Below are 26,701 nucleotides of genomic sequence, written 5' to 3'. Positions count from 1 at the left end.
CGTCCCAGCTTCGGGGACTAACAGGGGGGACTCACTGACTCAGCCCTGAAGATTCTGCCCGAGGACAGGTAACCTCCCTCCACTTGACCCCACCAATGTCATGACTTTGATGGTGCAATAGCCTTTTGAGAAGGGGTTCCCTTCACTGCTGTAAACAAAACCTTCCCTGACCCGTTACAGGGTGAAGGAAGAACAGAGTTCCCAGCAGTGGGGCTGAGGTGAGCGGGGAGCCCCGTTGGGGTTGAGTCTGGCTGTGGCCGTGGCCTTGTCTTCTTAGAGGGGCCCCGTTTTGTTCACCCACCATGCAAGGGACACAGGTGGGGTCCTGGGGCAGCTGCCACCACCCCTAGGCGCTGCCAAGAGAAAGCCTTTATTGAAGACAGAGTGAAAATTCTGATCTGTAGTTAGAGACTATAATAACATAGGCTTTCGCATTTGTGGAGCACTTGTTTGCAAAGCAGATAAGACATTTTTGTCTTAGAAACCTAAAGTCACAGACATGTGGGTCCAGGACAAACACCAGGAGGACAGCGTCAGAGCGTGGCAGGAAAGGCCTGGGGTGTGAAGATGACCTGTATACTTGATGGTTCCACCAGGCTGTGCTCTTAAACTGGGGCTGGGGTGGGAGGGGCGTGTGTGGAGCAGCAGTGAGGCTGTGAGCGCCGCGAGGGACAGGACCACTTGTATTCCCAGAGGCTTCTGAGCCCCTCGTGGGTGCACAGTGCGTATTTTGGGGGCGGACTCGGACTGCTGGGCTTCCACGGTGGCTCAGCGGTAAAGAATCCGCCTGCCAATGCAGGACACCCAGGTTTGACCCCTGGGTTAGAAAGGTCCCCTGGAGGAGGAAATGGCAACCCACTCCATTATTCTTGCCTGGGAAATCCTGTGGACAGAGAGGGGCCTGGCGGGCTATGGGGCTTCCCTGGTAGCTGAGTTGGTAAAGAATCCGCCTGCAATGCAGGAGTCCCTGGTTTGATTCCTGGGTACGGAGGATCCCCTGGAGAAGGGAATGGCTACCCACTCTCGTATTCTGGTCTGGGGAATTCCATCGACTGTGTAGTCCATGGGGTCACAAAGAGTCAGACATGACTTAGCAACTGAGCACGCATAAGCATGCACAGACCAGGATTGTTACGTCCCAGTTTTGTGGTGGGGGGCTCTCCCTGACCCTGTATAACATCACAGACCTTCTGGGAAGGTTGCCAGGCTTTCTCAGGTTTCTGAGAGAGGCCTGTGGCTGCGAAAGTCATGATTGTAGGAAGAACTGTGTGTCATAAACCTGTAGTTCAATGTGTCTTTAATAGGCTTAAGCGCCTTTTTTTTTTCCTCTTTCACATGACAGGATACTGTGAACCAGATAGTTGGGGAAAGATGATAAAGGAGAGGTATGAGGGGATAAGGAATGGGGAAGAGCCGGGAAAGCATGCTGGATTTAGATTATAGGAGGACCTGAGCAGCAGGAAGCAAGGGTTAATGGCTTGGAGGTAACTTAGTCTATGATGCTTGTCATGCCTTAGCTATCTATCTATATGGGCCTGGAGTTCCAAGTGCTGGGGCCTTATCTCATTGCCCTTTTAAATCCTTGATAACCATTGTTCACAGCTCTTCGACTTTTTTTTTTTTCTTTTAATTCTGAATTTGCACTGGAAGGCTACATCTTCCCTCAAACGCAAAAAGAGTTCTTTCCAACTCTTTGCAGCAAGGGGCAGGGGAGGGGATTCTTCCTGCCTGGTCAGCTGACGAGGCTTTCTTTGGTTTCGGATGCCTTCACCACCCAGCCAGTAGGTGAGGACTATGTGAGGAGGGGTTGGAGGAGGGGCCCCTACCCAGTCTCCCAGGACTTCTTAAGGGAGAGCCCTTAACAGATCTATTCTTCTCCTGGTTTAAAACTGAACATCCTGGCAGGTGCTTGGGAATCAGTGGTGATATCTGCTGGGGAGGAGCAAGGCAGTTTAGTGTAGACTGGGGAAGCAGGACAGGAGTCCGTCCTCCAGCTGAGGTGGGGCCCGGTGCAGGCACTGTTGCCCAGGAAGACATCAGGCAGACGCACGGGCCTGGGAGAAGCTGTGTGTGTCCGCTAAAGTCACATCCAGCTCTGTGTGGCCCTATGGACTGTAGCCCGCCAGGCTCCTCTGTCCATGGCATTCTCCAGCCAAGAATACTGAAGTGGGTTGCCATGCCCTCCTCTGGGGGATCTTCCCGATCCAGAGAGTGAATCTGCGTCTACTCCATCGCAGGCAGATTCTTGACTGCTGAGCCAGTGGGGAAGCCGGGGAGAAGCTGCGGGTGATACCAAATGGTCTAGAGTTGAGGGGCTGAATGGTCTGGTGGGAAGACAATACCGATGAGATGGGGCAGATGGAGGTGGTGAGCTGGCCAGGACCTGATCGGCCATTGGGTGCTTTAGCATCTACTTAAAGCCTTCCTCTGAGAAGAGATGGGGATGCTTCCTCAGAGCTCCATCACCCGTGGAGAGGGCTGCAGTCTGGCGTCATCTTGCTTGACCTAAGAGCAGGAGTCCTAGGGCGTGACTCTGGAGTGACTGAGGTCAGGGACGCTGTTTCCCGGGGCCTCACACTTCATCCCAGGGGGACAGCTCTCTACAAAGCCAACCAGAAATGAGGAGCATTAGAGCCCCCAGAGAGGCACCCTGCCCTTGCCAGGGTCCTTCCCCTGTTGGCTTGACTCTGGCCGTTTCACCTGGAAAGTGTGTGTGGCGCCGTGGAGCTCAGCCTGCAGGAATTCCTTAAGGTGGTAGTGTGTGTGTGTGTGTATGTGTGTATATGATCATCTCTCTTAGCCTTTTTAAAAAAAAATTTTTATTATTTATTTGTGCTGGGACTTCGTTGGTGGCATGTGGGATCCAGGTCCTTCACCAGAAATGAAACCCAGGTTCCCTGCTTTGGAGCTTGGAGTCTTAGCCACTGGACCACCAGGAAGTCCCTTTGTTAGCCATTCTTTGGTTTTCCCTCTCATCTCTTACCTGATTCCAACCCCCGCTTCTCAAAGGACCACCTTTCCCTGGCTCTCCCTCTGTGTCCCCCTGACCACGCCCCTTTCTCAGTCCTCTGGTTCTGCAGGAACATTGGTCATTTCCCAGGCCTCCAGGTGATGGGTCATTGGTAAACCCTTTTTCACAAAGGTGCTAGTGGAATCAGAGTTTCTGCATCAGAAATCAGTTGGTTCTCAAAGGGGGGATCCTGGGAAGTTAGGGGCAGAGTACCGGGATCTGGGAGCTGGCCTGTCCTGGTGGCTAAGAGACAGGCTTTGGAGTCAGACAGACTTAGGTTTGAGCCCTCAATCTGGGTCTACTGGCTGTGGGACTTGGGGCGGCCCCTTTGTCCTCTGTGAACTTGAATTTGTAACGGAGGTGATGAGGATGCCTGCCTACCTTTAGAGCAGTGTTGCCTGATAGAACTTTCTGCAGTCGTGGAAGTGTCTGTCTTATTGTCCAGTATGGTGCCCACCAGCCCCATGGGGCTCTTGAGCCTTGAAATGTGTCTGCTGTGACCGAGAGAGCCGAGTTTCAAGTTGAACTTCAGTGAACATTCACCAGCCACTTGTTGCCGGCCGCATCATATATGGGCCTGTGCACTTATAGAGTGTTTTGAGGATGATGTGTGTTGGCTGCTTAGCATAGCACCTCCTTTGTGTGTGGGGAGACCTCAACAGGGCTTCTCACAGCGGGACAGTCCCCAAAGCTGCCAAGGCCTCAGAGAGCGAGGACCAGCTCCTTGGTGTTGCTTCTGTTGTGGGACTTCCCAGAGCCCTTTCTCGTTTGGGACTGGTTGGTTCCACCATGCCAGCCCTACCATGTAGACACCTTAAGCCCCACCTCACAGTAGGAACACGGGTGTTTCAAGAGTTTAAGTGACTGGATTGCAGTCTCATGGTTGACCAGGGGCGGGTTCAGAACTGGGAACTAGGCTTGTTTCATTTGGACCAATGATCTTTATCCAGAGGCCACATCAAGGTGTGGTCTTTTGTGGTCTGCCCACTGGCCCACCTCCAGACCCACCTGTACGTCAGGGCTTCAATTCCAGTGCTGGGAAGTCCTCACACAGAGCTTTTAAGAATCCAGTGAAATGTGAGTGTCAGTGATGCGTAGACCAGGGTTTCTCACCCTGGACACTGTTGGCATTTGGGGGCCGGATAATTCTTTGTGGTGGGATTGTGCTGGGATGTTCAGCAGCATTGCTCTACCCCCTAATTCCAGTAGCACTACTTCAGTTGTGACACTCCAAAATGTCTATAGACACTGCCAGATGTCCCCGGGGGAGCCAAAGCTGCCCTGTGTGAGAACCCCTGATGGAGGAAGGGGACGTCTGGCTCTGGAGACACTGCCTTACTGTGTGACCTTGGGCAGCCAGGCCCTCTCTGGGCCTTGTTTTCTTCATCTGTAAAATGAGATGTTGAATGTGCTGATGGTTTGGGAGGAGGCCAGCCTGAGAGGGAGCCGATCATATAAACAAGTTCCTAAATACCTGATCTTGATTTTTACGGCCTATGAAATGCCACCACTCCTGCCATCTTTGTCTGGGGAAGCGAGGCCCCTGTGACACTTTTAAGCTAGGAAAAGGACTTGCTCTTAGGTTGTGAACTTGGTGGTGAGGGTAAAATGGGGCTGTTTCTGCCCACAGTCAGTCTGTTAAGGAATACTCTTGACATCCTGCTTTTCCCTTCCTGTCCCCCAAGGTTTCCCAGAGAGCCCCAGCCTTAAAATTCATAGCCAGTGCTTCATTTGTAGCACTGACCTTACAGGGAGACCCCCAAAATTTAACGAGCTGCCTCTGCAAGGGTGATGTGACTTTTACAGCCTGTTGAGGGGCAAAGGGAGATTTGCATAATGTTCCAAGGGGGATTAGGTGGCTGGGGGTTGCCATGGCAACCCCACAGGGATGAATTGAGAATTTTTCCTCCTGGCAGGAGTTGGCCAATGGAGTCTGGGAAGGTGGGGGAGGGGGCCCGGGGGTTATCTGAGGGGAGGGAGGGGAGGGAGGGAAGGAGAGGGGAGGGAGAGATGGGGAGAGGGTTGGTGGGTTGGTCCTGCCTGGGATGAATGGACAGTGTTGGGAGAAGCTGTAATTTGAAAAGACTTTCCCTGTTCCATCTACACAAGCAGGCTCTTTGAGGACCATTCCCTGGAGTAGGGGTGGGAGGCGGGCAGAGTTTAATGTGTTTTAGAAACCAAGAAATTAAAGTGAACAAATATTTAAAGATTATTGGATCTTGTTAACAGGAAGCCCGGTGGATGGAAACCGAGAGTCTGAGAAATGAAAGTCTTAGAGGCAGAGAGGGACTTGGCTGTCAGATTTCCAGGTCCCTCCCATGGAGTGGTGTCCATCCCTGTGTGTCTGTAGGGTTGGAGTTGAGTGCTGTCCAGGACAGGGTACTCGCTTGCACATAGCACCGAATTTAGTTTTGAGAGCACTGATTATTATCCTGAACCCAAATCTGCCTCATTTATGCAACAGAAGCTGAGGTCCTAGTGCAGGACACCCTGGGACAGGCATGCAGGTCTCTGGACATCGCATTGCCAACTCTTTCCAGGGTTAGTGGCCTAGACGCTAACTCTGTCCCTCCCACCCCCCCACACCCACCTCACACCAGTCCCTCACTTCCTCACTTAGCATCCCTATTCCCAATTCCCTTCTTCCCTGGACTCTTGGCAGAAAATGGCTAAGGTTTCTGGTGAGCACAGAAAAGGAAGGCGAGATTCCTTTCAGCGGAGCACACGGCAGGGTCAAGTCACGCCTGGTCAAGACTCCCCCGCCTTTCATCTGCCCTTGCCGCATAAGGACTGCCAGCCTTATTCTACGTGAAGGGCGTGGGGGCCAGTCAGATGCCAGCCCCCGGCAGCGTCCCTTCCCTCCCCCAGGAGACGGAGCCTCAGGGTCACACCAGGACTGGCCTTTTCTTGTTCCAAGCCCTCCCGGCATAAAGAATTCAGCAGGCTTCCTCGGAAGCATAAATATTTAATGGCGTTGTAGTTATATATAATTTGATCAATATGTCAGTGCTAAAAGGGCCTTTAAGGAGGCTCACCTATCATTGAGTGATGTGTGATGTAAACCTCCCCGGCCCCTCCAGGAGCAGGGGTCATTATCTCCCTGGCTGCTAAGTGGGTCATTTATTCACCCTCTTCTTAAAGATACCGTGGAACTGTTCTCTCGTTGAGCCTGTACATGGTAGGGATAGAGCGGGGCCTGGGAGCCCCGCCCCGGCTTTTGCTAGAGGCCTCATCCCTCCCTGGACTTCCTTCTTTCTCTGGTGATAAAACACCCACTTATTTTATTTCAGTGCTGTCTGAGTTTGGTCCGAGGAGAAACTGCCTGGCAAGGAATTTCATCTTGTAGTCCAATAGTCGAGGGCCTATCAATTTAGAATTGCCTAGGAAATGCAATGGGATATTTTGAAGTAAAATTGCTTGGATGCATTGTTCTGGAATCTTCTAACATTTGATTGCTGGGTGACTGTGGCACCTGGCCGCTGGCACTTCCGCCTTCTGCGCGGCTTCCGACCTCTCCCTGTGCTCCTGTGATGTTACTTCAAGATGAGATAGACTCACTTTGAACACCCCAGGACTTAAGTCAGAGAGCTAGGTAAAACCTGATTCAAGTTCAGGAACCTCAGAGCAGACTGAAGTGGCCACCCCAGACATACACGCTGCAAGAAGGCCCAGCCACCAGGATACGACTCTTCAGAGGTCACATGGCTTGTCAGACACGGAGCTGGCGAGAAAGCCAGCATTCCATGTGGCTTGGAATATAACTCACGTCTCACGGAGGTATCTTTTCCTCAGCTCATCTTTCTCACACACATCCACAAACGCATCTCCAGAATCACACAGCTCTTTCCAGAAGCCTGCATGGTTGTCCGGTGAAGAAGTCCTTGTTTTAGAAGCAAAAGCAGGAACCCGGGAGCGGCCCCTTGGTTGCCTCACAGAGGCAGTAGTTTCTTCCTGTTGAATGAAACACCTTGAGGAGCCCTTTCCTGGCTGGCTGCAGCTCCTTTTGAATCATGGAAGGAACCCAGACAGGAGCAGCAGGACGCTTACAGATAGGATAGGACATCCCTGCTTTTACCTGCTCTGTGACTGTTGTGGGCAGTTTGGCCGATGGACACTCGAATGGTTCGCGTGCCATGAAGACTGGTCCCAGGGACCAAGCCCCAGCCAGCCCCAGTCTAGTCCACACCACTCAGCATCCATCCACATTTCGAGGTCCATCCACATTTCCAGGTGGCTTGCCTCTTCTTTGCTCACCCTTTAGACTCATGCTCGGCTCTATTTTTCTGAGCTTTCTGGAGGAATCCCTGTGTCCCAGAGCCACTTGGGAGTGTTTAGTATTCTCAGACTCTATAAACGATGGCTCTTGGATCTTATTATCGTCCCCCTGTTTTGGAGACAATAAAATTGAAGCCCAGATGAGGGAAAGGATTTGCCCAAAGCCACGCAGGTCATTTCTGTGTGGCTCGGGGTTCAGAACTCTGAAGCAGTCAGGTTCCTCCCACTCCTTGTTTGTATTTGGCTGAGGTTAGAATGAGGTCTGCATTTTCTAGACCTGATTGGTACCGGCAGTTTAAATACCAGAGAGACGGTCTGGGGGAAGTGGCTGTCAGCTGTTTCTCGAGCAGGCATTTAAATTAAAGAAAAGAAAAGATGAAGACAGGCTGAAGGCTGCAGGCCTGGAGCAAGAGGCTGCTGAGGGTGTGGACCGAGGGCAGGTTCCAGGTCCCTTAAGTGTCCTGGGTCAAAGGTCAGAAGGATGGGACCTGCAGCAAACAGGTGTGGCCGGGTGTGACCGGAGCAGTGTACTTTGAGAAAGCCCTCTGTTGATAGCAGGATGCGCAGAGGTCCTGCTACAATGAGATGATCCTGTGAATGGGAGTTCCTAAGGCACAGTGAGCAGACAGCTCTTCGGGAAATTACACTCGCCCCCTACTAGCCTGTGTTCCGACATTTATTTGCTTAACAGTCTTGATGGAGACGCAGGGCAGATGTTCCTTCTGCAGCCAGAGCCAGTTGGGAACGCAGACTCCGGATTTCGCAGGATCTCTGTGCACGCCTCTCTGTGTTGAGTAGATTAGTTCCTTCTGAGGAATGATGTTTTTCCACCAGCAAAGCTGCCTTCTTTGAACCACACTTGAAAAGAAACTTTGAAAGGCAGCACCAGGCTCCCCAAACACCTTTTTCCAAAGGAAACCATCCTCCGGCTGCCTGGCACTCGCCTCCCTCCAGGTTTCCTCCAAGGCTCTGACTCAAAGGCTGTGGCTTTGCTGAGGCCGAGATGGAGGAAGAAGGTGGAGGTCTACCCTGCGAGCCCCAGCTGCCGTATTGATAATGGGATGCCTAGCATTGCCAGAAGGAGTTTTCCAACATAGGCTCTAGTTCCAATTTGTGATTTGTGACCTGTCCTGATTGTTGAAGTCACACGTCTTGATTCTTTTTTTCTTTCCTTTCTTGGAAGTGATGTGTAGAGCTTGTTTGAATTGGATCAAATGCTGTTTTAACAGCTGTTCTAATCGGAAATGCTGTCAATTATTAACCCTGACAGTAGTTTTTCTTTCAAAAATGCTTCTCTGAGCTCTCTCAAAATGTCGAAATTTGGCTTCTTGGTAGGAAGTCGTTTAGTGAAGTTGCTTAATTGCCAGGCGTCAGTTTCTCCATCTGAAAACTGGAGATTTATAGAAAGTGCCTTCCCTATAGGGTTCTTGTGAGCTCACACATGTAAAATGCTCAGAACAGCTGGATCTGTGGATGTTAGCTATTATTATTATTGCTGTTAAGAGTGGTTCTGTCAGGCCAACTTTCTATTGCAGGGCTTCCCATCCTCAGTCACCACCCTCAAAAAATAAACATTAAAAAATTAAAGTCGTTTAGGGAACAGTTTGCCTGTTCATTCTTTGACCCTCTGGTGTATGCTGAACTCGGGTTTGGATTGGTCTGTGTGCTTAGCTGCCCAATCGTGTCTGACTCTTTGCAACCCCGTGGATTGTAGCTGCCAGGCTCCTCTGTCCATGGGATTTCCCAGGCAAGAATACTGGCTGCTGCTGCTGCTGAGTCGCTTCAGTCATGTCCGACTCTGTGCGACCCCATAGACGTCAGCCCACCAGGCTCCGCCGTCCCTGGGATTCTCCAGGCAAGAACACTGGAGTGGGTTGCCGTTTCCTTCTCCAATGCCTGAAAGTGAAAAGTGAAAGTGAAGTCGCTCAGTCGTGTCCGACTCTTAGCGACGGTGTGGACTGCAGCCCACCAGGCTCCTCCATCCATGGGATTTTCCAGGCAAGGGTACTGGAGTGGGGTGCCATTGCCTTCTCCTCGGGATCTTCCCAACCCAGCAGTGGAACCCACTTCTCCCTTGTGTCCTGCGTTGCAGGAGGATTCTTTACCACTGAACCACCGGTTTAGAGATAACCAAGGCTCAATTCCTGCTTCCATGTGGTGGAGAGACTAGGAGGGCGGTGCCGCCCATGGCAGGGGACAGTCTCAGCTGGGAGGGATGGGATTTACATGCTTTCTCCACCCCCACTTCCCCCCAGGAAAAAAAATCCCCAGACCCAAGAACAGGGACTGAGGGTGACACCACCTCCCTCCCCTACCCCCAACCCTGTATAGTCCTGCCCCATGATGGGCCAGAGTCCTTTCTGCCTCTCAGAGAGGCTGCTCTTCACTGACTCTGGACACCAGGAGGGAGCCTGAAGGCTGATATCCCAAGCCTCTGGAACATTCCGTATCTTGTTCCGCTGACTCTTGGTTGACTTGTGGGTGGGGTTGGGAGGCAAGAACTGTTCCCCATGGTAGAAAGGAGAGATGAGAGGGGACTTGCTCTGAGTGACCCAACCATGGTCACCTTGTAGCCTGGAGGCCAAGCCTGGAACCAGATAGAGCGACACGAATCCCGGCAGGTTGTTCCTCATAACCAGATGATGCTGGGCTCTGGATCAGGCCCTGCAGGGGAAGAGTTCCACCTGGAGGCAGCCTCTGGCCACATGTTTGCTAAAAGATGCAGAGAAGGGGAAGGTTGGCTACTTCTCACTTTGTCCCTTTAGCTACCAAAATCTTGACACTTGACCTGTTTGCTAGAGGAAGTAAGCAACAGCTAGGACTCATTTATGGGCTTCCCAGGTGGCGACAGTATAAAGCACCTGCCTGCCGATGCAGGAGATGGAGGAGACCTAGGTTCGATCCCTGGGTCGGGGAAGATCCCCTGGGGGAGGGCATGGCAACCCACTCCAATATTCTTGCCTGGAGAATCCGATGGACAGAGAGAGGAGCCTGGTGGGCTACCATCCAAAGTGTCACAAAGAGCCAGGCATGACTAAAGCACCTGATCATGCACACACAGGACTCCTTGATAACCACCCACCCCCAAAGATGGTAAGACCTGTAGTTATTGGGTAGGCCAGAGTGACGGGGAAGGTTCAGAGCCTGCCGGCTGCCTTCCTGGCTGAGGAGCGGGCAACAGCTAAGGACCCACTGGGTGCCTTGTGACTGCTCTGGTTCTTGACCACTGCTTGAGCTGCTGCCCACCCCACCTCCTGGTTGTAGGTCAGCACTTTGTCCACCACTGCCCCTCCCCCCAACTCTGCCCACACTGAAGCAGGCCCACATCCCCAGCCAGGGGACACTGTAATATGAAGTCTTGAAACACACATGCAGGGAAACCAGTGAGATTCTTATTGTCTCTAGATTTTACTGGGCATCGATCATGTACCAGTCCCTGCTATGCCAGTCATTTGAGGTAAGAGACATTGGACCAGTGAGCTCCCTAAGCTCATTGGTAAGGATGATTTATTTTATTTCTCTTTGCTTTGTGTTTTAAATAAGACTTTCTAGTCTTATTTGTCACATAAACATGTGACAAGTGAGTGTTTATGTTGTTCTATACAGGTTTGGACTGAGCTGATTGTTTCTAGAATTCCTGACATACACAATTCTGACTCTTATATTTCATCTCCCTTTTCCACTATCAGTCAATGTGGGAGAAGAAAAAGTGAAAAGAAATGAGAAGGGACCCTGTTTTGGACTAGAACTCTTTCCATTTACTGAGATTAATAATTTATACAATAGTTGGTAATCGTCCCAGGAGCCTTATGAGTATGAATGATGGGCATCTAGTGGGAGGAGGCCAGGGATGCTGCTAAAAACTCTACAATGCCTGGAATAGCCCCACCCAGCAGAATTTTATTTAGCCCCAAATGTGTATAGCAGGGCTTCTCAAGTGGCTCAGTGGTGAAGAATCCACCTGCAATGCAGGAGACTGAGGTTCGATCCCTGGGTTGGGAAGATCAAATGGCAACCCACTCCAGTATTCTTGCCTGGGAAATCCTGTGAACAAGAGGAGCCTGACAGGCTATAATCCATGGGGCCGCAAAGAGTCAGACACAACTGAGCACTTATGTGGATAGCACTGATGCTGTGACAAACCCTACTGTACAGTGTCTTTGCTGAAGTAAAGATCTGTACCCAAAGGTACAGATACGGCTGTTAGTCCCTTGGAACTCAGCCAAGGATAAGTTTGGAAACGGGACCATTATTGGCACTGGTTGGTCCAGGATATGAGGGACAGTCTTTCGCACCAAAGATTTGCTTTACCCCCAGTGCCCAATCTAAAGTGTTCCAGGAGAGAGCTGTGATCTGTGATCCCCACCCAGGAGCCCCTGATGCTCTGGACAAGAGGTCTCTGTTGGAACCTGCACTGTAGCCAGCAGCCCCGGGACGTGGGCCCACAAAAGCCCACAGATTCCTAGTCTGAGACCCATCTCTTCACCAACCTGGGGCATCTTCATCAGTGGCTGGGGACGGGTTGGGGTAGGTAGGGGTGCTGGCCCCATGAACTCTCCTTAGGGCCAGGGTCTGCTTGTAAGCCTTCAGACGGCATTGCTTTTACTTTAAATGCACAAGGATTTCTCATCCGGAGTCATTTGACATGCAGATGATCAGAGATTTTTAAAGGCTGTTGTCATGGTTTTGCCTCTGAAAGATTGCTATGTGCTGATGAGAGCTCTGAAGCCAGCTCTGGGACCTCAGTCCTGGCAGCCTTGGGATTCAGAATAAGATAAGAGAAGCAATTCTGAGACTTGTCTGTCAGTGGTCCTCAGCCTTCCAGTCTGGACTGTTAACCATTTAGCCCCACTCATTTTTTTCTTTTTTTTTAAACCAGTCTTCATTTGAGATGCCTCACATAGAACATGGATGGCAAAAACAGTTGATGTTTTTCTTTCTTCTTTTTAATTTTTTTAATATTTATTTTTTGGCCATGCCGGATGTTAGTTGCAACATGCAGAATCTTCAGTCTTCATTGCCTCATGTGGGATCTAGTTCCCTGACCAGAGACTGAACTTGGGCCCCTTGTATTTTGAGCGCAGAGTCTTAGCCACCAGACCACCACTAGGGAAGTCCCCAGTTGATGTTTTTCTGAATGTGATCTTTTCTGGAGTGTTAGGGGTGGTGCAGAGAATTGATCTGTCTTTCTGTGATCAACTTAGATGAAAGGCTAGGGTTCCAATAGTTACGTCCTGAGCAGCATCTTTGAGAAGGCAAGGCTTGATCTCCCCAGAAGGATGGTGGGATTTCTGGCTGGACAGCACTAGAAGGGTGAGGGATTGGTCTGCCGGGGGAGAGGCAGCGGTGGAAAGTGGGGCTGAGGGAAACCCTCTCAGCTGCACATCACTAGGCATGAGACTGGCCCCAGGGAACACTTGGCACATTCATCCGGGGGTCTTCCCCCACCTCCTGAATGTGTCTGGGAGTCTGAGAGTCGGAATTGCAGTTGCCCATGGGGCCCCTGGGCATAGTAATTCCTTCTCATCGCGCTGTGTCCGCTCTTACGAAAGGTTTCGCTGCAGTGGGTGGTGTGGGGGTTGTTCTTGTTTAGCTTTGCATTGTTTTGGTTAGGGTTTCCATTCCAGAGGAGGCAAACTGTATACTCTGAACCAAACACGCAGACCACCTCTGATAGGAAATTGGAGCTCCTGGAAATTGGGTTGGTTGGAGGGAGTTGGAAGGAATTGCTGCACGCTGTGGATTCCGCGAGGCCTCCTGGCAGGAGGTCCATAGAGGGTGGAAGGACGGAGCCTGTCAAGGGCCTGTGGTTTGGCGGGGGGTTGCCCTTCCACAGTCTGACATTTCGGCAACTTGATTTATTTGCCTGAGCCTCACGCAGCCTCTTTCCCTTTGCAGACAGAGATTGCGAAGAGGCTGAACACGATCTTAGCACAGATCATGCCTTTCCTGTCACAAGAGGTAAGACCTTCTTTTGCATTGTCTTCTGTGCCTTGCCAGAGCGGCCCCTGTCCATCTGTTCATGTGGACAGAAGTCGACAACCTGGGGCTTTACACAACCTTCTCTGGCGTACATGCTCATTGAAGAGGGTTTAAAGGGTTCCCCATCCCCCGTGTCCTGTTTTGGTTAGTGGCCCTGGTCTGCCTCCACAGTCCTTAGACTGTGACCCTCCTGTTAGGACTGTGGCCCTCCTATAGGACTGTGACCCTCCTGTTAGGACTGTGACCCTCCTACAGGACTGTGGCCCTCCTATAGGACTGTGACCCTCCTGTTAGGACTGTGACCCTCCTATAGGACTGTGGCCCTCCTATAGGACTGTGACCCTCCTATAGGACTGTGGCCCTCCTATAGGACTGTGACCCTCCTGTTAGGACTGTGACCCTCCTGTTAGGACTGTGACCCTCCTGTTAGGACTGTGACCCTCCTATAGGACTGTGACCCTCCTATAGGACTGTGACCCTCCTGTTAGGACTGTGGCCCTCCTATAGGACTGTGACCCTCCAGTTAGGACTGTGACCCTCCTGTTAGGACTGTGACCCTCCTATAGGACTGTGACCCTCCTACAGGACTGTGGCCCTCCTACAGGACTGTGACCCTCCTGTTAGGACTGTGGCCCTCCTACAGGACTGTGACCCTCCTACAGGACTGTGACCCTCCCGTTAGGACTGTGACCCTCCCGTTAGGACTGTGACCCTCCTGTTAGGACTGTGACCCTCCTATAGGACTGTGACCCTCCTATAGGACTGTGACCCTCCTGCAGGACTGTGACCCTCCTGCAGGACTGTGACCCTCCTATAGGACTGTGGCCCTCCTAAAGGACTGTGACCCTCCTGTTAGGACTGTTGCCCTCCTATAGGACTGTGACCCTCCTATAGGACTGTGACCCTCCTATAGGACTGTGACCCTCCTATAGGACTGTGACCCTCCTATAGGACTGTGGCCCTCCTGTTAGGACTGTGACCCTCCTATAGGACTGTGACCCTCCTGTTAGGACTGTGGCCCTCCTGTTAGGACTGTGACCCTCCTATAGGACTGTGGCCCTCCTGTTAGGACTGTGGCCCTCCTATAGGACTGTGGCCCTCCTGTTAGGACTGTGACCCTCCTGTTAGGACTGTGGCCCTCCTATAGGACTGTGGCCCTCCTATAGGACTGTGACCCTCCTACAGGACTGTGACCCTCCCGTTAGGACTGTGACCCTCCTACAGGACTGTGACCCTCCTACAGGACTGTGACCCTCCTGTTAGGACTGTGACCCTCCTATAGGACTGTGACCCTCCTGTTAGGACTGTGGCCCTCCTATAGGACTGTGACCCTCCCGTTAGGACTGTGACCCTCCTGTTAGGACTGTGACCCTCCTATAGGACTGTGACCCTCCTACAGGACTGTGGCCCTCCTACAGGACTGTGACCCTCCCGTTAGGACTGTGGCCCTCCTGTTAGGACTGTGGCCCTCCTACAGGACTGTGGCCCTCCTATAGGACTGTGCCCTGTGTGACCCCCCGCCCCCGTGCCTCCTGGGCAGGGAGGCCCCACCTCTGACCAGGCCTTGCTCCCCCAGCACCAGCAGCAAGTGGCGCAGGCGGTGGAGCGCGCCAAGCAGGTCACCATGACAGAGCTGAACGCCATCATCGGGGTACGTGGACTCCCCAATCTGCCTCTCACCGTGTGTATAGCCCTTTTATTCCTCTCATTTACCATAACCAGAGACAGACCCTGACCTCAGCTGGCCTCAAAGAATGGCGGCCCCAGGGCTCCAGTGCCCCCCGCATCTCATGGGATTGGACCCACCTGGATATCTTCTCCAGTGGCTCCCCAGTTGCCTGTCAGCCCTTGAGGGGTATCTGACACACCCCAATCCACCTCTAAATTCATCAGCCCCATCCTACCCTGCCTTTTGGTGTCTCCAACAAAGGAGGGGTGGAGGGCTCCGGGATCACCTTGGAGGCCAGCCTGATTTCTCCCACCTCCCTCCTGTCCCTTCCCTGGCAAAGATCTGCCCTTCTTTGGCCTCCTGAGGTCAGAAGTGTCTCTGCTGTTCTGTGCTGTGAAGCGTGCTGTGGCATTCGGGTCTGGGCCTTCCTGTCCCATGCGCTGAGCTGCCTGGCTGAGCATCCATCACGGACCCCTGGCCAGGTCTCCCTTACTGAGTGTGGGTCCCCAAAGGGACTTCAGCACAATATACATTCCAGGGTACCGCCCCTCAGAAGTCTTTTCCGTCAGTCTGGGGTGGGACTGGGAATCTGTGTTTCTCCAGATCATTCTGCACCATAATCCGGCTTGGGAAGTGGTGGACTGGTTGGCTGGGGTCTCTCTAGCCCTTTGATTGGTCTTCACTCCTCTTCTTGTCCTTAAGTACGGTCATTATTTCAAGGTAGAACTAAAGGTGCAGAATGTTCTGGCTTGGTGGGATGAATGCTGTCTCTGGGCTCTTGATTCTGGGGGGAAACCTGGGGCCCTCTGTGCTAGTTCCATTTCTTCCCCATGGGACCTCAGGCAGATCCTGTCTTTTCTTCACACCCTAGTTTCTGTGTCTGTTAGAGGAGAGGGGTGGACCAGCTCATCTCTTTGGGCCAGGACTGCTGGGAGGGCAGAGTCGGAGTGACAGGGTGATGCTGGTAGATCTTCACCCTTCGTCATGTCAGTGGGACTCGTAATGGTTATGGGGTTCCGTCCTTCTGGTCTGAGTTGCCTGCAGGGGGCTGGGCGGGGGAGCGTTAGCCTGGTCTGAATCCTGGCAGTGCTGGGGGAGGGGCAGACCCTCACCTGGAGGCCAGGAAGGAAGACATGAGTGGGCGGTAACTCCTTCTAGCCAGTGATCTGGGAGGTGGAGTCCCCAGCAAGGAAACCATAATATTGTACAGTTTGAGGTCTCCTCGGAGACCACCCAGCCCAGGGTCCTGCAGCCTCTAGGCTCATGAACTTTGAGGCCGGATGGTTTGTGAGGATGCACGGGAGGGTGTTCAGCAGCAGCCCTGGTCTCCACCCACTGGATGCTGGTGACTTCCACACACAGTTGTGACACCCCACAATGTTTCCCAGACATTGCAAAATGTCCCAGTGGGGGACTGGGGGCAGTACATGAAAGGGCCCGAGGTGGAGAACCGCTGAATCAGCTGATGCCCTTGCTTTGTGGAGGTTTGGGAGTGCCTCATGGACAGCCAGTCACACAGGGTTCAGGAGCAAAGGCAGGCCAGACGCCCCAGAATGGGTTTGGGCTCAGGGCTCCTCCCCCGCCACCTCCTGTCCAGTCCAGCCCTGGTGTGGGGCCAGCGTCCGCCTCCTCGGTGGCCAGGTCACAGCTGATGGCTGTGCCGAGAGTGGAGGACAAGGGCACAGGGTGGCAGCTGCCTTCTCTGAAGTTTCTCCTCTCCCAGCCCCTCACCCCCATCCATATTGCAGGCCCAGCTCTCCTACCCCTGCCATGGCCACAGTGGGGTCGCCTCTTCCCCCCCACCGCCTCCCCCTTTGGAATTAAAATCCTCTTATGAAAGTAGTTTTTTTTTTTTTTTTTAAAGTTCTAAGAAAAGAGTGGAATTGGAGAGAAGCAGCACTGCTTGGATTAGCTCTGCTTCCTTCAAGGGAGTATTTAGGAAGCTACGCGTTAGGTCAAGGCAGCTCGAGGCAGGTATTGGAATTCAATTAAAGCCAACGAGTGGGGCCTGTGACCCCCATTTTCGAGGTAATTGCTTCTCCAGCTCTGAGTGAACGCAGCCGTCGCCCTGTCATTAAGCAGGCAGTCGTCTAATCGCTGCGCTTGACAGAACCTCACAAGGCCGGAATTATGGACAGGCTCTCTCCAGCCGGGGCATCCCGTGAAGGAGGGAGCGGGAGAGCGGGCTTGTGGCCGGCTGACTCAGGAAAGTGATGGGGAGGAAGGGGGTGAGGGGCCCGGAGTCCTGCCCCCGCGGTAAAGGGCAGTGGAGGGAGGGCCCAGGAGGCCCGGACAGCAGCTGGTGCCTGCCCCATGGCAGCTGGGTTTGCCCCTCGGCGGGGAGGAGTGGCCCAGCCTCCTGGTCTGGGAGCTGGGGGACCTCGGGCAAGTCACCTAGTTCCTCCAGGCCTGTTGTGGAAAGGTGAAGGGCTGGGCAAGTGTTGGATGATGTGCCCGCTTCCGTCAGTCATCTGGGGCTCTCTTGGGCAGGGCGTGGAAGGATTCTGCCTTCGCACCTTGCTTATGTCAGAGAGAGGTGAGAGATCGGGTATCCGGCGTGCCTGATCACTGGCGTGTCTGCAGTGAGGGGCGTGTTTATCATACAGGTTAGAGGATTTCTAGGGTCTCCCCTCCAGGTGAGAGAGGCCAGGGTCTAGCATCAACTTGGTGTGAGGTGAGAGGGGATGGAGGGACTAACGAAGGCCCAGGCTTGCTGGTCTGCAGGGCCACTGGGAACTCATGTCCATCTGGGGAAGGCAGGCCTGAAGGTGTGTGTGCGCTCGTGGAGGGCCTACAAAACCCTGTTACTGCAGACGTGATCCACACCCTCTCTTCTTGGATCCAGGTTATTAGGGGATCCTTACACAGTCAAAAGACTCCTGAGCATGGTGGCCGGGGGCAGAGTTTTGTTCCTTGGTCAGCAACGTGCAAAAGTTCTCCCTAGGCAGATTAGACAGTGAGCTGATGGTGCCCACCACTTCCAGAGCTCGCGTTTCAGTTTGCTCCACGCTGGCTCAAGGTCACTGAACCTGGCAGGTGGAGCGGCGCTCACCCCACTTGCTGTTATCCGGTTGCTCAGTCATGTCCGACTCTGCAAACCCATGGACTGCAGCACACCAGGCTTCTCTGTGCTTCACTATCTCCCGGAGTTTGCTCAGATTCATGTCCATTGAGTCAGTGGTGTTATCTAAACATGTCATCCTCTGCCACCCCCTTATCTTGCCCTCAATCTTTCTCAGCATCAGGGTCTTTTCCAATGAGTTGGCTCTTTGCGTCAAGTGGCCAACTCCCCCACTTGCCCACTGACAGTTTGGGCTGTATTCCCTAGAAAATTATTAGTGGAAGAGATGTTACTAAGTGTTGATAGCTTTATTTTTGTACTGGAGTATAGTTGATTTACAACTTTGTCTTCGTTTCAGGTGTATAGCAGTGATTCGGTTATACATATACATCTATCTATTCTTTGAATTCTTTTCCCATTTAGGTTATAGCATGTTGAGTGGCGATCCCTGTGCTATACAGTGGGTCCTTGTTGGTGGTTACTTTTTTTTTTTTCAGGTTAGTTAGGGGTGAGGAAGAGGTAGGTTGTAGCTTGTCACAAATTGCAGAGTGTGCTGAAGCCAGTCCTGGGGTTCTCGCATTCCCTCCGCAATGCTGATGAGCTGGGTTCAGTTGACAGGGGGACGGATGACGCAGAAAGGGTACCTTAGAATGAATGCATCCATTTCTCTCAGCTGGGGGCCTTGGTAGAGAAAAGTCAGGCTGGGTTTCAGCCCTGGGTCTGGTCTCTTTGGCTTAGCATAGTCGTTTCATCCCCCTGAGCCTGTCCCTGTCTCTGAAATGGAGTAACAGCATTGTTGTAAGCCCCCCGAGCTGTAGCATAGCACAGAGGCACGATTCCGCCTGGAGCTGGGGGGCCACTTGTGTGGGCAGGAAGTAGAGGGACCAGGCAGAGGTCGGGGCTGCCCTCCTCTCCCCTGGAGGCGAGGCGTCTCCGTCTTACACAGCTAGGACATCCTCAGTGGGTCTCGGCCCTGCAAAGCCTTAGACCACTTCACTGGGTTTAACGCAAATCATGAGCCTGAGAAGCGAAGCATTAAATCAGGTAGCAGAGGCATGAAGCATGATGTGCATAGTCTAGTTACACAGACTTGGCCGGCAAGGGCTCCCCGTCCGCTTCCCCTGCGAGTGAGTGGTCATATGTTCGTGAGCCCAGGACCTGGGCACTTGGCACCCATGAGGAGGACAGGGACACACGTCTGCCCCCAGGACGTGTTCTCTGACATGCTGCTGTTCTGGCATGAACTGTGAAAGGCGAGAGGCGGGGCGCTCACCAGGGGCCTTGCCCCCTGTTTGGGGGTTTGAGGGGGATTGTTGACTTCCTTTCACTTCGTGGACAGAGAGATCCTGGTCTTGGAGGGGACAGTGGAAGCTGGAGACGGGCTGCTGCAGAGTTGAGCCCAGCACCTCCTCGGGTGGGGGACTCCATCCCATTTCTCCCCAGTTGAAAACCATGTCACCTTCCCACTCGGATGTCGCTGTGTTTCCTCCCCTCGTCCTCTGAGGTCAGATATGTGTCATGGGGCCAGGAATGCAGCCTGAGGATGGCTGTGCCCTTCCTGCGACACGGGGATGGAGAGACAGGTGGAACACTGCCAGCTGCCCCGCTGCCGAGAAGGTTTTTTTCTCACTCTCCGTCAAAACCAGGATGCTTGTCAGCAGACCCTTGACCCGACAAGCCCTGGCATCTGTCTTCTCCCTGAGAGAGAAGCCTGGGAGGTCGGCTGTCTGTCCTTGCCTCCTGGAGCCTGCTGGACTGCTCCTGACCATGCCTTCCATCCATCCAGAGCAGACCTCGGGGGAATTTCTGGCTGTGTAGGGGGTCCTGCGCTTGTGCTTGAAGATGAGAAGTACATGGAAGCTGCCTTTCCTCTGTTGCAAAGAAGACACACCTGCTTCATGGGCCACTGCAGAAAACCACCCTGTCCCTCTTGGAGGCTAAACAACTTTGAAAGCCAGTGTCTTCATACAGCCACTGTAATTGCGATTATAGACTGTGTTCCAAGTTTCTGGTGCTGGTTCACCGGTTCACCTTTCAGGAAGCAGGATGCCCCACTGATGTTCCTCGTCCCAACTAACTGTTCCAGCTGCATCTCCGTGGGCCTTGCCTCTGGGAGGTGGATGGCTTTAGGATAGACACCTCCACTTTGTTTCTGCCTGGCGTCTCAGGGCAGATCTGAGGGTCAGGCTGCAACCCGGACCAGCAGCTTCCATAAACTTCCCACCAAGAGATGTCCCAGGCCTTGAGTGATGGCTGTGGTCCAGCCTTTCCCCCCTAAACTGAAAAATGAGCCCTGCAGGGCTAGGAGTGTAGTACATCAGTTTCCTCATGTGCAAAGTGGGGATCATGAATTTGGGGGTGCACGAGGTTGGCAGTTCGCAGTTTAGTTGAGGAAGAGCAGGTCTCTTAACGTGTGCTCTGTGCTCAGACATCAGTCGTATTCAACTCTTTGCGATCCCGTGAGCTGTAGCCCACCAGGCTTCTCTGTCCAGGGGGTTCTCCTGGTGAGAATACTGGAGTGGGGTGCCATTTCCTCCACCAGGGGATCTTCCTAACCCAGGAACTGAACCCAAGTCTCCTGTGTCTCCTGCATTGCAGGCAGATTCTTTACTTGATAAGCCATTTAGGAAGCTCTTAATCCCTGATCTCAAATACACTTGTTGCCTCTTGGAGCCACATGTCCATCCAGAACTCTGGGCCTTCACTCTATTTTGTTGTCTGTCAGCAGTGGCCAGAGAGCCACGGTTCACATTGACAGGTGAGCTTGTCAGGGTTTGGCTGTCTGTCACCCCCATAAACTCTTCATGCTCTGGGGCGGGGGGTCTCCTTAGGAACATTCTTTGGATGATGTTGGTAGTTGACCCTATTCCAGCCCCTAAGTACCAGTTCACCATCTTTAAAGTGGGCACAGTCCTTCTGCCATGTAGTTGAAAGGGTCAGAGATAATATTTGGAAAGGGCCCAGGCATTCATTCAGGCATTCAGTAAATTTCCATTCCCTCCCCTTGTGCTTGTTGAGAGAAAGACGTATGTTTAACCCTAGGCCCCAGTCATTCCTAAGAAGTGTTTCAATCTGTGAAATATTTGGTCATGGTGTAGTCAGCAGCACGGTGCCCATGGTTCTTGACATAGTCTTAAGATTGATAAAGGTGTTTTGTTTTGGCTGCTGGGGGAGAACAAGGGGACGAGGGGAAAAGAAGACTGAGACCAGTGCTCGAGTGAGGTGTTCGGGACGTCCCCGGAGCAGAATCCTTGCTTAGGGATTATTGTCCTTGCTATTGATGGTAGTCGTCGTGGTACGTGCTCAGTTGTGCCTGACTCTGGGGCCCCATGGACTATAGCCCTCCAGGCTCCTCTGTCCATGGGATTTTCCGGGCAAGAATACTGGCGTGGGCTGCCTTTTCCCAAATTCTCCATCTATTGATGATAATAACTGCATTAATACATGTCTAGATTTGGGGAAGTAGGGGAGAAGGGGGCCCATGGAAAGCCCTCTGGCAAACGTTCGCTATTGTTAAGAGTAGTGACCTACCTGAGGTCACCCAGCTAGTAAGTGCCAGGGCTGGGGTTTGAATCCAGATCTGTCTTAATTCCAAAGCCCCCCTCTTCTCACCCTGTGCTCTGCTGTCCTGTTGAGTGATGTGGGTTCTCATTCCTCTGGCCCCAAACTGTTCTTGATCCCAGGGCTCTTCTGCTATGTGCTGCTCTTGCTCTGCAAGGCAGGAGTGGAATTCTCAGAATTAGGGAGTCTTCCCCAGGGTTGGGGTTAAGGGTGGGAGACGCTGGCTGCTGACGTTTGCAGGCATGTGAGCATGAGCAAAACTGTGACCGCTGGGAGCTTAAAAGTGGATCGCCCTCCACAGAGAGGGAGCCCTGATGACTGTGGTTTTTAAATGCATGCTTTATTTATCTTGGGCTGGGAATCATACATTGAGAAATTCTGTCCTGGTTGGGGAGGAGGTGGTGTTTGCCATCATAAATCTTGTGTCTAAATTGCAGTCCATTAACAGACTTCCTCCAGCATGACAACATGTGGCCTGAGCTGGGGATGAAGCTTTGGGGTGGGCTGGGGGGGGCGGTGCGCATTCCCCTGCTGCCTCCTGGAGGAGCGAGAGGGCCCGGGCCTTGGCCGCCCTCCTGGCTCGGCCGTGCTCACCACCCGCTTCATTGCAGCAACAGCAGCTCCAGGCGCAGCACCTCTCCCATGCCACACATGGCCCCCCGGTCCAGCTGCCACCCCACCCGTCAGGCCTCCAGCCTCCAGGGATCCCCCCAGTGACGGGGAGCAGCTCAGGGCTGCTGGCGCTTGGCGCGCTGGGCAGCCAGGCCCACCTGTCAGTGAAGGACGAGAAGAACCACCATGAGCTGGACCACAGAGGTGCGACCTGGGGCCGGGGCCGGGGCGGGGCTGGGGTGTGGGCAGAGGCTCTAAAGGCCCTGCTGTGGGCAGACACAGTGAATGCTGTCACCCTTGGACCAGGACTTAGCACGCCTTGGAGCCATCCATCAGTGAAGTTCCTGGTGCATGGAAACCAGAGCCCCATCCCCCAGGCCCACCCCGCCCCAATCCCTGAAGTGTACCCACTCTTCTCTGCCCTGGAAGACGTCTGGTCCTTTCTTCCTGGAGTACCTTCCCATCTTCCTAGCTACATCCTGCCCACTCTCCAAGGGTGAGCCCCAGCCCCATTCCTTCAGGCGGCCCTCCTGGCCAAGCCGAGGGTTTTTTCAAATTCCCAGAGGAGTTTAAGAGTTGGGAGTCCCAAGACCTCTGTTGCCATCATCATCTATCCTTCCCTGGAAAACGTCTTATCCTCACAGAGATCATTAGCCCTCTGAGGACTGAGGCCAAGTTCCCAGGTGTTTAACCCATAGAGGGTCCTTGGAGAAAGTACCCAGTTGACTCTCAAGTAAAGACTTCTTAGGGGGCTATACACTACATAGAGATGGTGCTAGTGCTGCTGCAGGGAGAAGATTAGGAAGATGGGGAATAAGAACACCCCCCCACCCTTCACTCAGCCCTTCCCACAAGGAAGCTTAGGGCATCAGGACGGCTTCGTTTTATCGAGATGGGAAAGGGCCTGGCTTCCTAGCAGACCCTTTGCAAATAGGACCACTTTGTGTGGTCTGCCCTCATATTTTTTTTCTAGCTTTATTGATACGCAATTGACGCATAACATCGCATTTAAGGTGTACCATGTGATGGTTTGATTTATGCTTAGATATTTACTGGGGCACATGCCAATGCCTTATGGGCACTGGGGCTTTGGAGTGTCACCATCCTGCCCAGGCCAGGACTGGGGAGAGTGGTAGCAGGTCCTGGGAACTGAGACTTAAGATTTTTGTCTCTGCCTTAGGATGAACCTCCTGGCAGAGGAAGAGGGCCTGTCTGCAGCAGACAGGAAGATCAGGGAGCTAGTGCTTGACTGGGCAGAAAACCAGAGGTCTCTGCTTCCAGGGGCTTCTTGGCAAAGAAAGAGAAGGGTGATAATTTTAAAAAAACACCATACCAAAAAACCACTCCCATAATTAATTAAAAAAAAAAAATGTTCTCAACTCTCAGATCCTATAGATATTTTACATAGCACAATACTTCCTAAGCTTGTGGCTTTAAAAACTGCTGACTAGTAATCTTGGCACCCTTCTCAGCATGGCAGGGAGTGCTAGGCCACAGAGCCCCCTGCAGCCCCACCCAGGCCTGGTGGCCCGGCACAGTGATGGAATTGGGGCGGTTAATTTCCAAACTGAGAGACGTCACCTAATGGCCCTGCCTTGGCTGACCCGGGGTGACTCAAGAGAGCCAGGCCACTGCCCATTTTAAAACCCGTGAGCTAGCAAAGCATAAAGCCAGCTGGATGAGACTGACCTTGCTTTCTTTTTGTTTCTCTGTGTTGTGGGACCTGACCCTCCTCCTTTCCTGGCCTTCTGTCCCCGAAGAGAGAGAATCCAGTGCGGTAAGTGCTGGCACTCTGGGGCCTGTTGGGTGCGTTTGGGGTGCTGGGAAGAGGGGTTACCCTGTGTCGGCTCCTGGGAGGGGCAGGTATTGTCATGAAATAAGAGCTGTTGTCACCTGTTGATTGACCTTTGCTTGGGCAAGCTTTTATCTCTCTAGGCTTTAGGGCCATCGTTTGTCAAATGAAGATTTGGGCTAAGTGAGCTGTAACTAACCCCCTTTTTATATAAGAGGTGATTACTGGAGAGGTCAGCCGGCCAGCCCTGGGTCCTCCAAGGGGGGTTGTGGAGTCACGGGGCTGACCCCAGAGCTCGGGACCCTGGTGTCCCTCTCTCATTTGGGGCTGGAGTGCCTCCCTGTCCCCCAGGTTGGCTATCTCCTATATGATCCTGTATCCTCTTCCTTTCCTCCCAACACCTGAGGTTTCTCCCTGTTGCAGGCTTTAACTTGGTTTAAGAAGTGCTAGCAAGCGAGCATTAAGGCCAGGCTGCCTGCGTGTCTGCCAGCTCTGAGATTTGCCGTAAATCTTTCTGATCACACTGAGTCTCAGAGGTTCTGTTTCAAGTGAATAAGCCTTCTGAATAAGCGCAGTGGAGTCTGGATAAAAAAAATCCTCCAGCGATTAGCAAAGCTATTTTATTCCTCATCGCCGTCCTTGTATCTGGGGCCATCTAATCTGTTAGGATGGCTTTGGTTATTACCTCGTGTTAAGTAGGACTTGGAAGGTCAGGCAGTTAACTAACCATCTAAACAGCAGCTTCCTCGGGTGGCTTCTCCATCTCGACCCACGTCCCCTCCCCAGCCCTCCACTGGGCTGACTCTAAACCTCCCATCAGCCGCAGTCGCTCATGTCCGTCCCCTCTCCGCTGGCCCGTGTGCTCAGAAATCCAGGTCATCTGGGCCCAGGAATGGTTAGGTGCATAAGAAAGGAACAGCTAAAGCTGCAAATCCATTTTGATTGCTTTCGTGTTGATCCCAGGAGGTGGCCTTTTTGGAGAGGTAGTTTGCCTAGACAGGAAGAGGGCTGGGCTGGACACCTCAAGGCTCAGCCTGGTCCCGGCTTCATGGGACATTGGGTAGCCGTCTCGGCCTCTCCCGGCCTCAGTTTCTCCATCTGTAATATGGGAATATTCCTACTCAGCCAGCCTCTCTGCTTAGTTAGGAAGACCCCACTTAGCACAGGACCCAGGATCTTAGCACAGGATCCAGCACCCAGCTTACCTGCTCACCATGGACTTGCCACAGAGAGCAGTGGCTGCCCAGTCCCTTCACTGCCTTCACACATCCTCATCTCTCTTGGCCTTGGCTTTGCGCCCTCTCTGTGAATGCTTTCTGCTAAAGAATCCCACGAGGAGCCCACAAGATCTGGGCTCTTCACAGTGCTCACCGACGTTGAGACTCAGGGCAGAGGGGCCCCTGGAGAGTTCGATGGAAATGAATGGGGTCGCCGTCCTTGGCTGGGAGGGCTGTGGGCTGGTCACCCAGGGGGCAGGCGGTAGGGGCTTACATGTGTATGCGCAGCCGTGGTGTCGGGGCGGGGCGGCAGGGGGGGAAGTGGAAACGAACGTAAGCCCTTTGGAAACCAGGTTGTCAACAGATGAGGCCCCGGCAGGAAAGACAGGGCCGTGTCAGAGTGGGAGGGGGGCCGACTGGCCGGGCTGGAAGCTGTCCCGGAGGGGTTAGTCTGGAGTCCAATTAGAGGTAGCTTCATTCATATTTCCTTGCCTAGCCGAAGCAATAAAAAATACTTAGTTTTTTGGCCGCCTGCCAGCCAGAGGCGGGCTGGATCGATGCCGCTAAACGCCTGACATGACTCTCCTCCGGTAGCAGCGAGGATTTGCAGCTGACTGCAGAAGAAAGAACCCGCTGTTCTCCAAGCCGCGGCCTGGGTCGCGGGGAGAAACAGGAGCGGCCTCACGCCCCCTCTCCTCGCTCCCCAGGCGAGAGCAGAGGGGCTGGGAGCGTTTTCTGCTTAGCACGGGGTGGCCGCCGTCGGAGGAAATGAAATGAAATGACGGTGATTTTTCTGCCGGCGCTCGCCGCGGCTAATTGAATTGCGGCTGTGCGCACACCACTGCCGCGCCTGCCCAGCTGCAGGGAAGGTTGAAGCTGCACTTCCATTATAACCTCCATATTTTCTTCAAGGCTTGATAACTCTGCCATTTTAATTTGCTTCAGGCAGAAGCTTGGCAGGGAAGGGCTGCCCAGAAACCGGCTTAGGGGAGGAAATGAAGTTCTGCGGCTCCTTCCCGCACCGCTCCCCCCAGAACACCAGCCCCTGGCTCTGGGGGAAGTGTGGAGACTTTCCGTCTGTCTCTGGAGGGCCGCCTCCTCATCCCTGCAGGTCCCCATGTAGGCTTGTCACACACCCCAGGGCACGGGGATGAGGATAGACTGGACTTTGCTCCCCGCCCCACCCCAGCTGAGTGGTCAGCTGCTGGAGGGGCAGGGACTGCATCTTGTTCATTCATCCACACCTGCATGCAGCCCCAGGCCTGATCCAGGGCAGGTGCACAGAAGAGGGTGCTGAGTGATGCGGGGGAGAAGGTGTGGTGCAGTCTCCTGTTGCATTATTGTTTAGTCGCTCAGTCATGTCCCACTCTTTTGCGACCCCATGGACTATAGCTTTCTGGCTCCTCCCCTTCATGGGATTCTCCAGGCAAGAATACTGGAATGGGTTGCCATTCCCTTCTCCAGGGATCTTTCTGACCCAGGGGTTGAACCTGTCTCCTGCATTAGCAGGTGGATTCTTTAC

The 26,701-nt window shown here is 53.2% G+C and overlaps 1 protein-coding gene across 10 annotated transcripts in view; it reads left to right on the top strand.

Moving 5' to 3' along the window:
• The window catches only part of TLE3 (TLE family member 3, transcriptional corepressor), a 48,883-nt gene that overhangs the window by 9,956 nt on the left and 12,226 nt on the right, over positions 1 to 26,701 (top strand). For 6 of the 10 annotated variants that reach the window (XM_070468725.1, XM_070468723.1, XM_070468726.1 and 3 more), the window contains 4 exons: positions 13,184 to 13,246; positions 14,844 to 14,948; positions 22,170 to 22,374; positions 23,931 to 23,947. In XM_070468725.1, coding sequence (XP_070324826.1) covers positions 13,184 to 13,246; positions 14,844 to 14,948; positions 22,170 to 22,374; positions 23,931 to 23,947 — 390 coding nt within the window. The remainder of the gene's footprint in view (positions 1 to 13,183; positions 13,247 to 14,843; positions 14,949 to 22,169; positions 22,375 to 23,930; positions 23,948 to 26,701) is intronic. The other 4 variants (XM_070468730.1, XM_070468729.1, XM_070468727.1 and 1 more) reach the window with 1 other exon arrangement.

Source organism: Odocoileus virginianus, chromosome 6 (genome assembly GCF_023699985.2).
Source record: "Odocoileus virginianus isolate 20LAN1187 ecotype Illinois chromosome 6, Ovbor_1.2, whole genome shotgun sequence".
In the NCBI taxonomy this organism is placed as follows: domain Eukaryota; kingdom Metazoa; phylum Chordata; class Mammalia; order Artiodactyla; family Cervidae; genus Odocoileus; species Odocoileus virginianus.
Note: the sequence above shows the minus strand (reverse complement) of the source record. Positions and strands in the feature narration are given on the sequence as shown.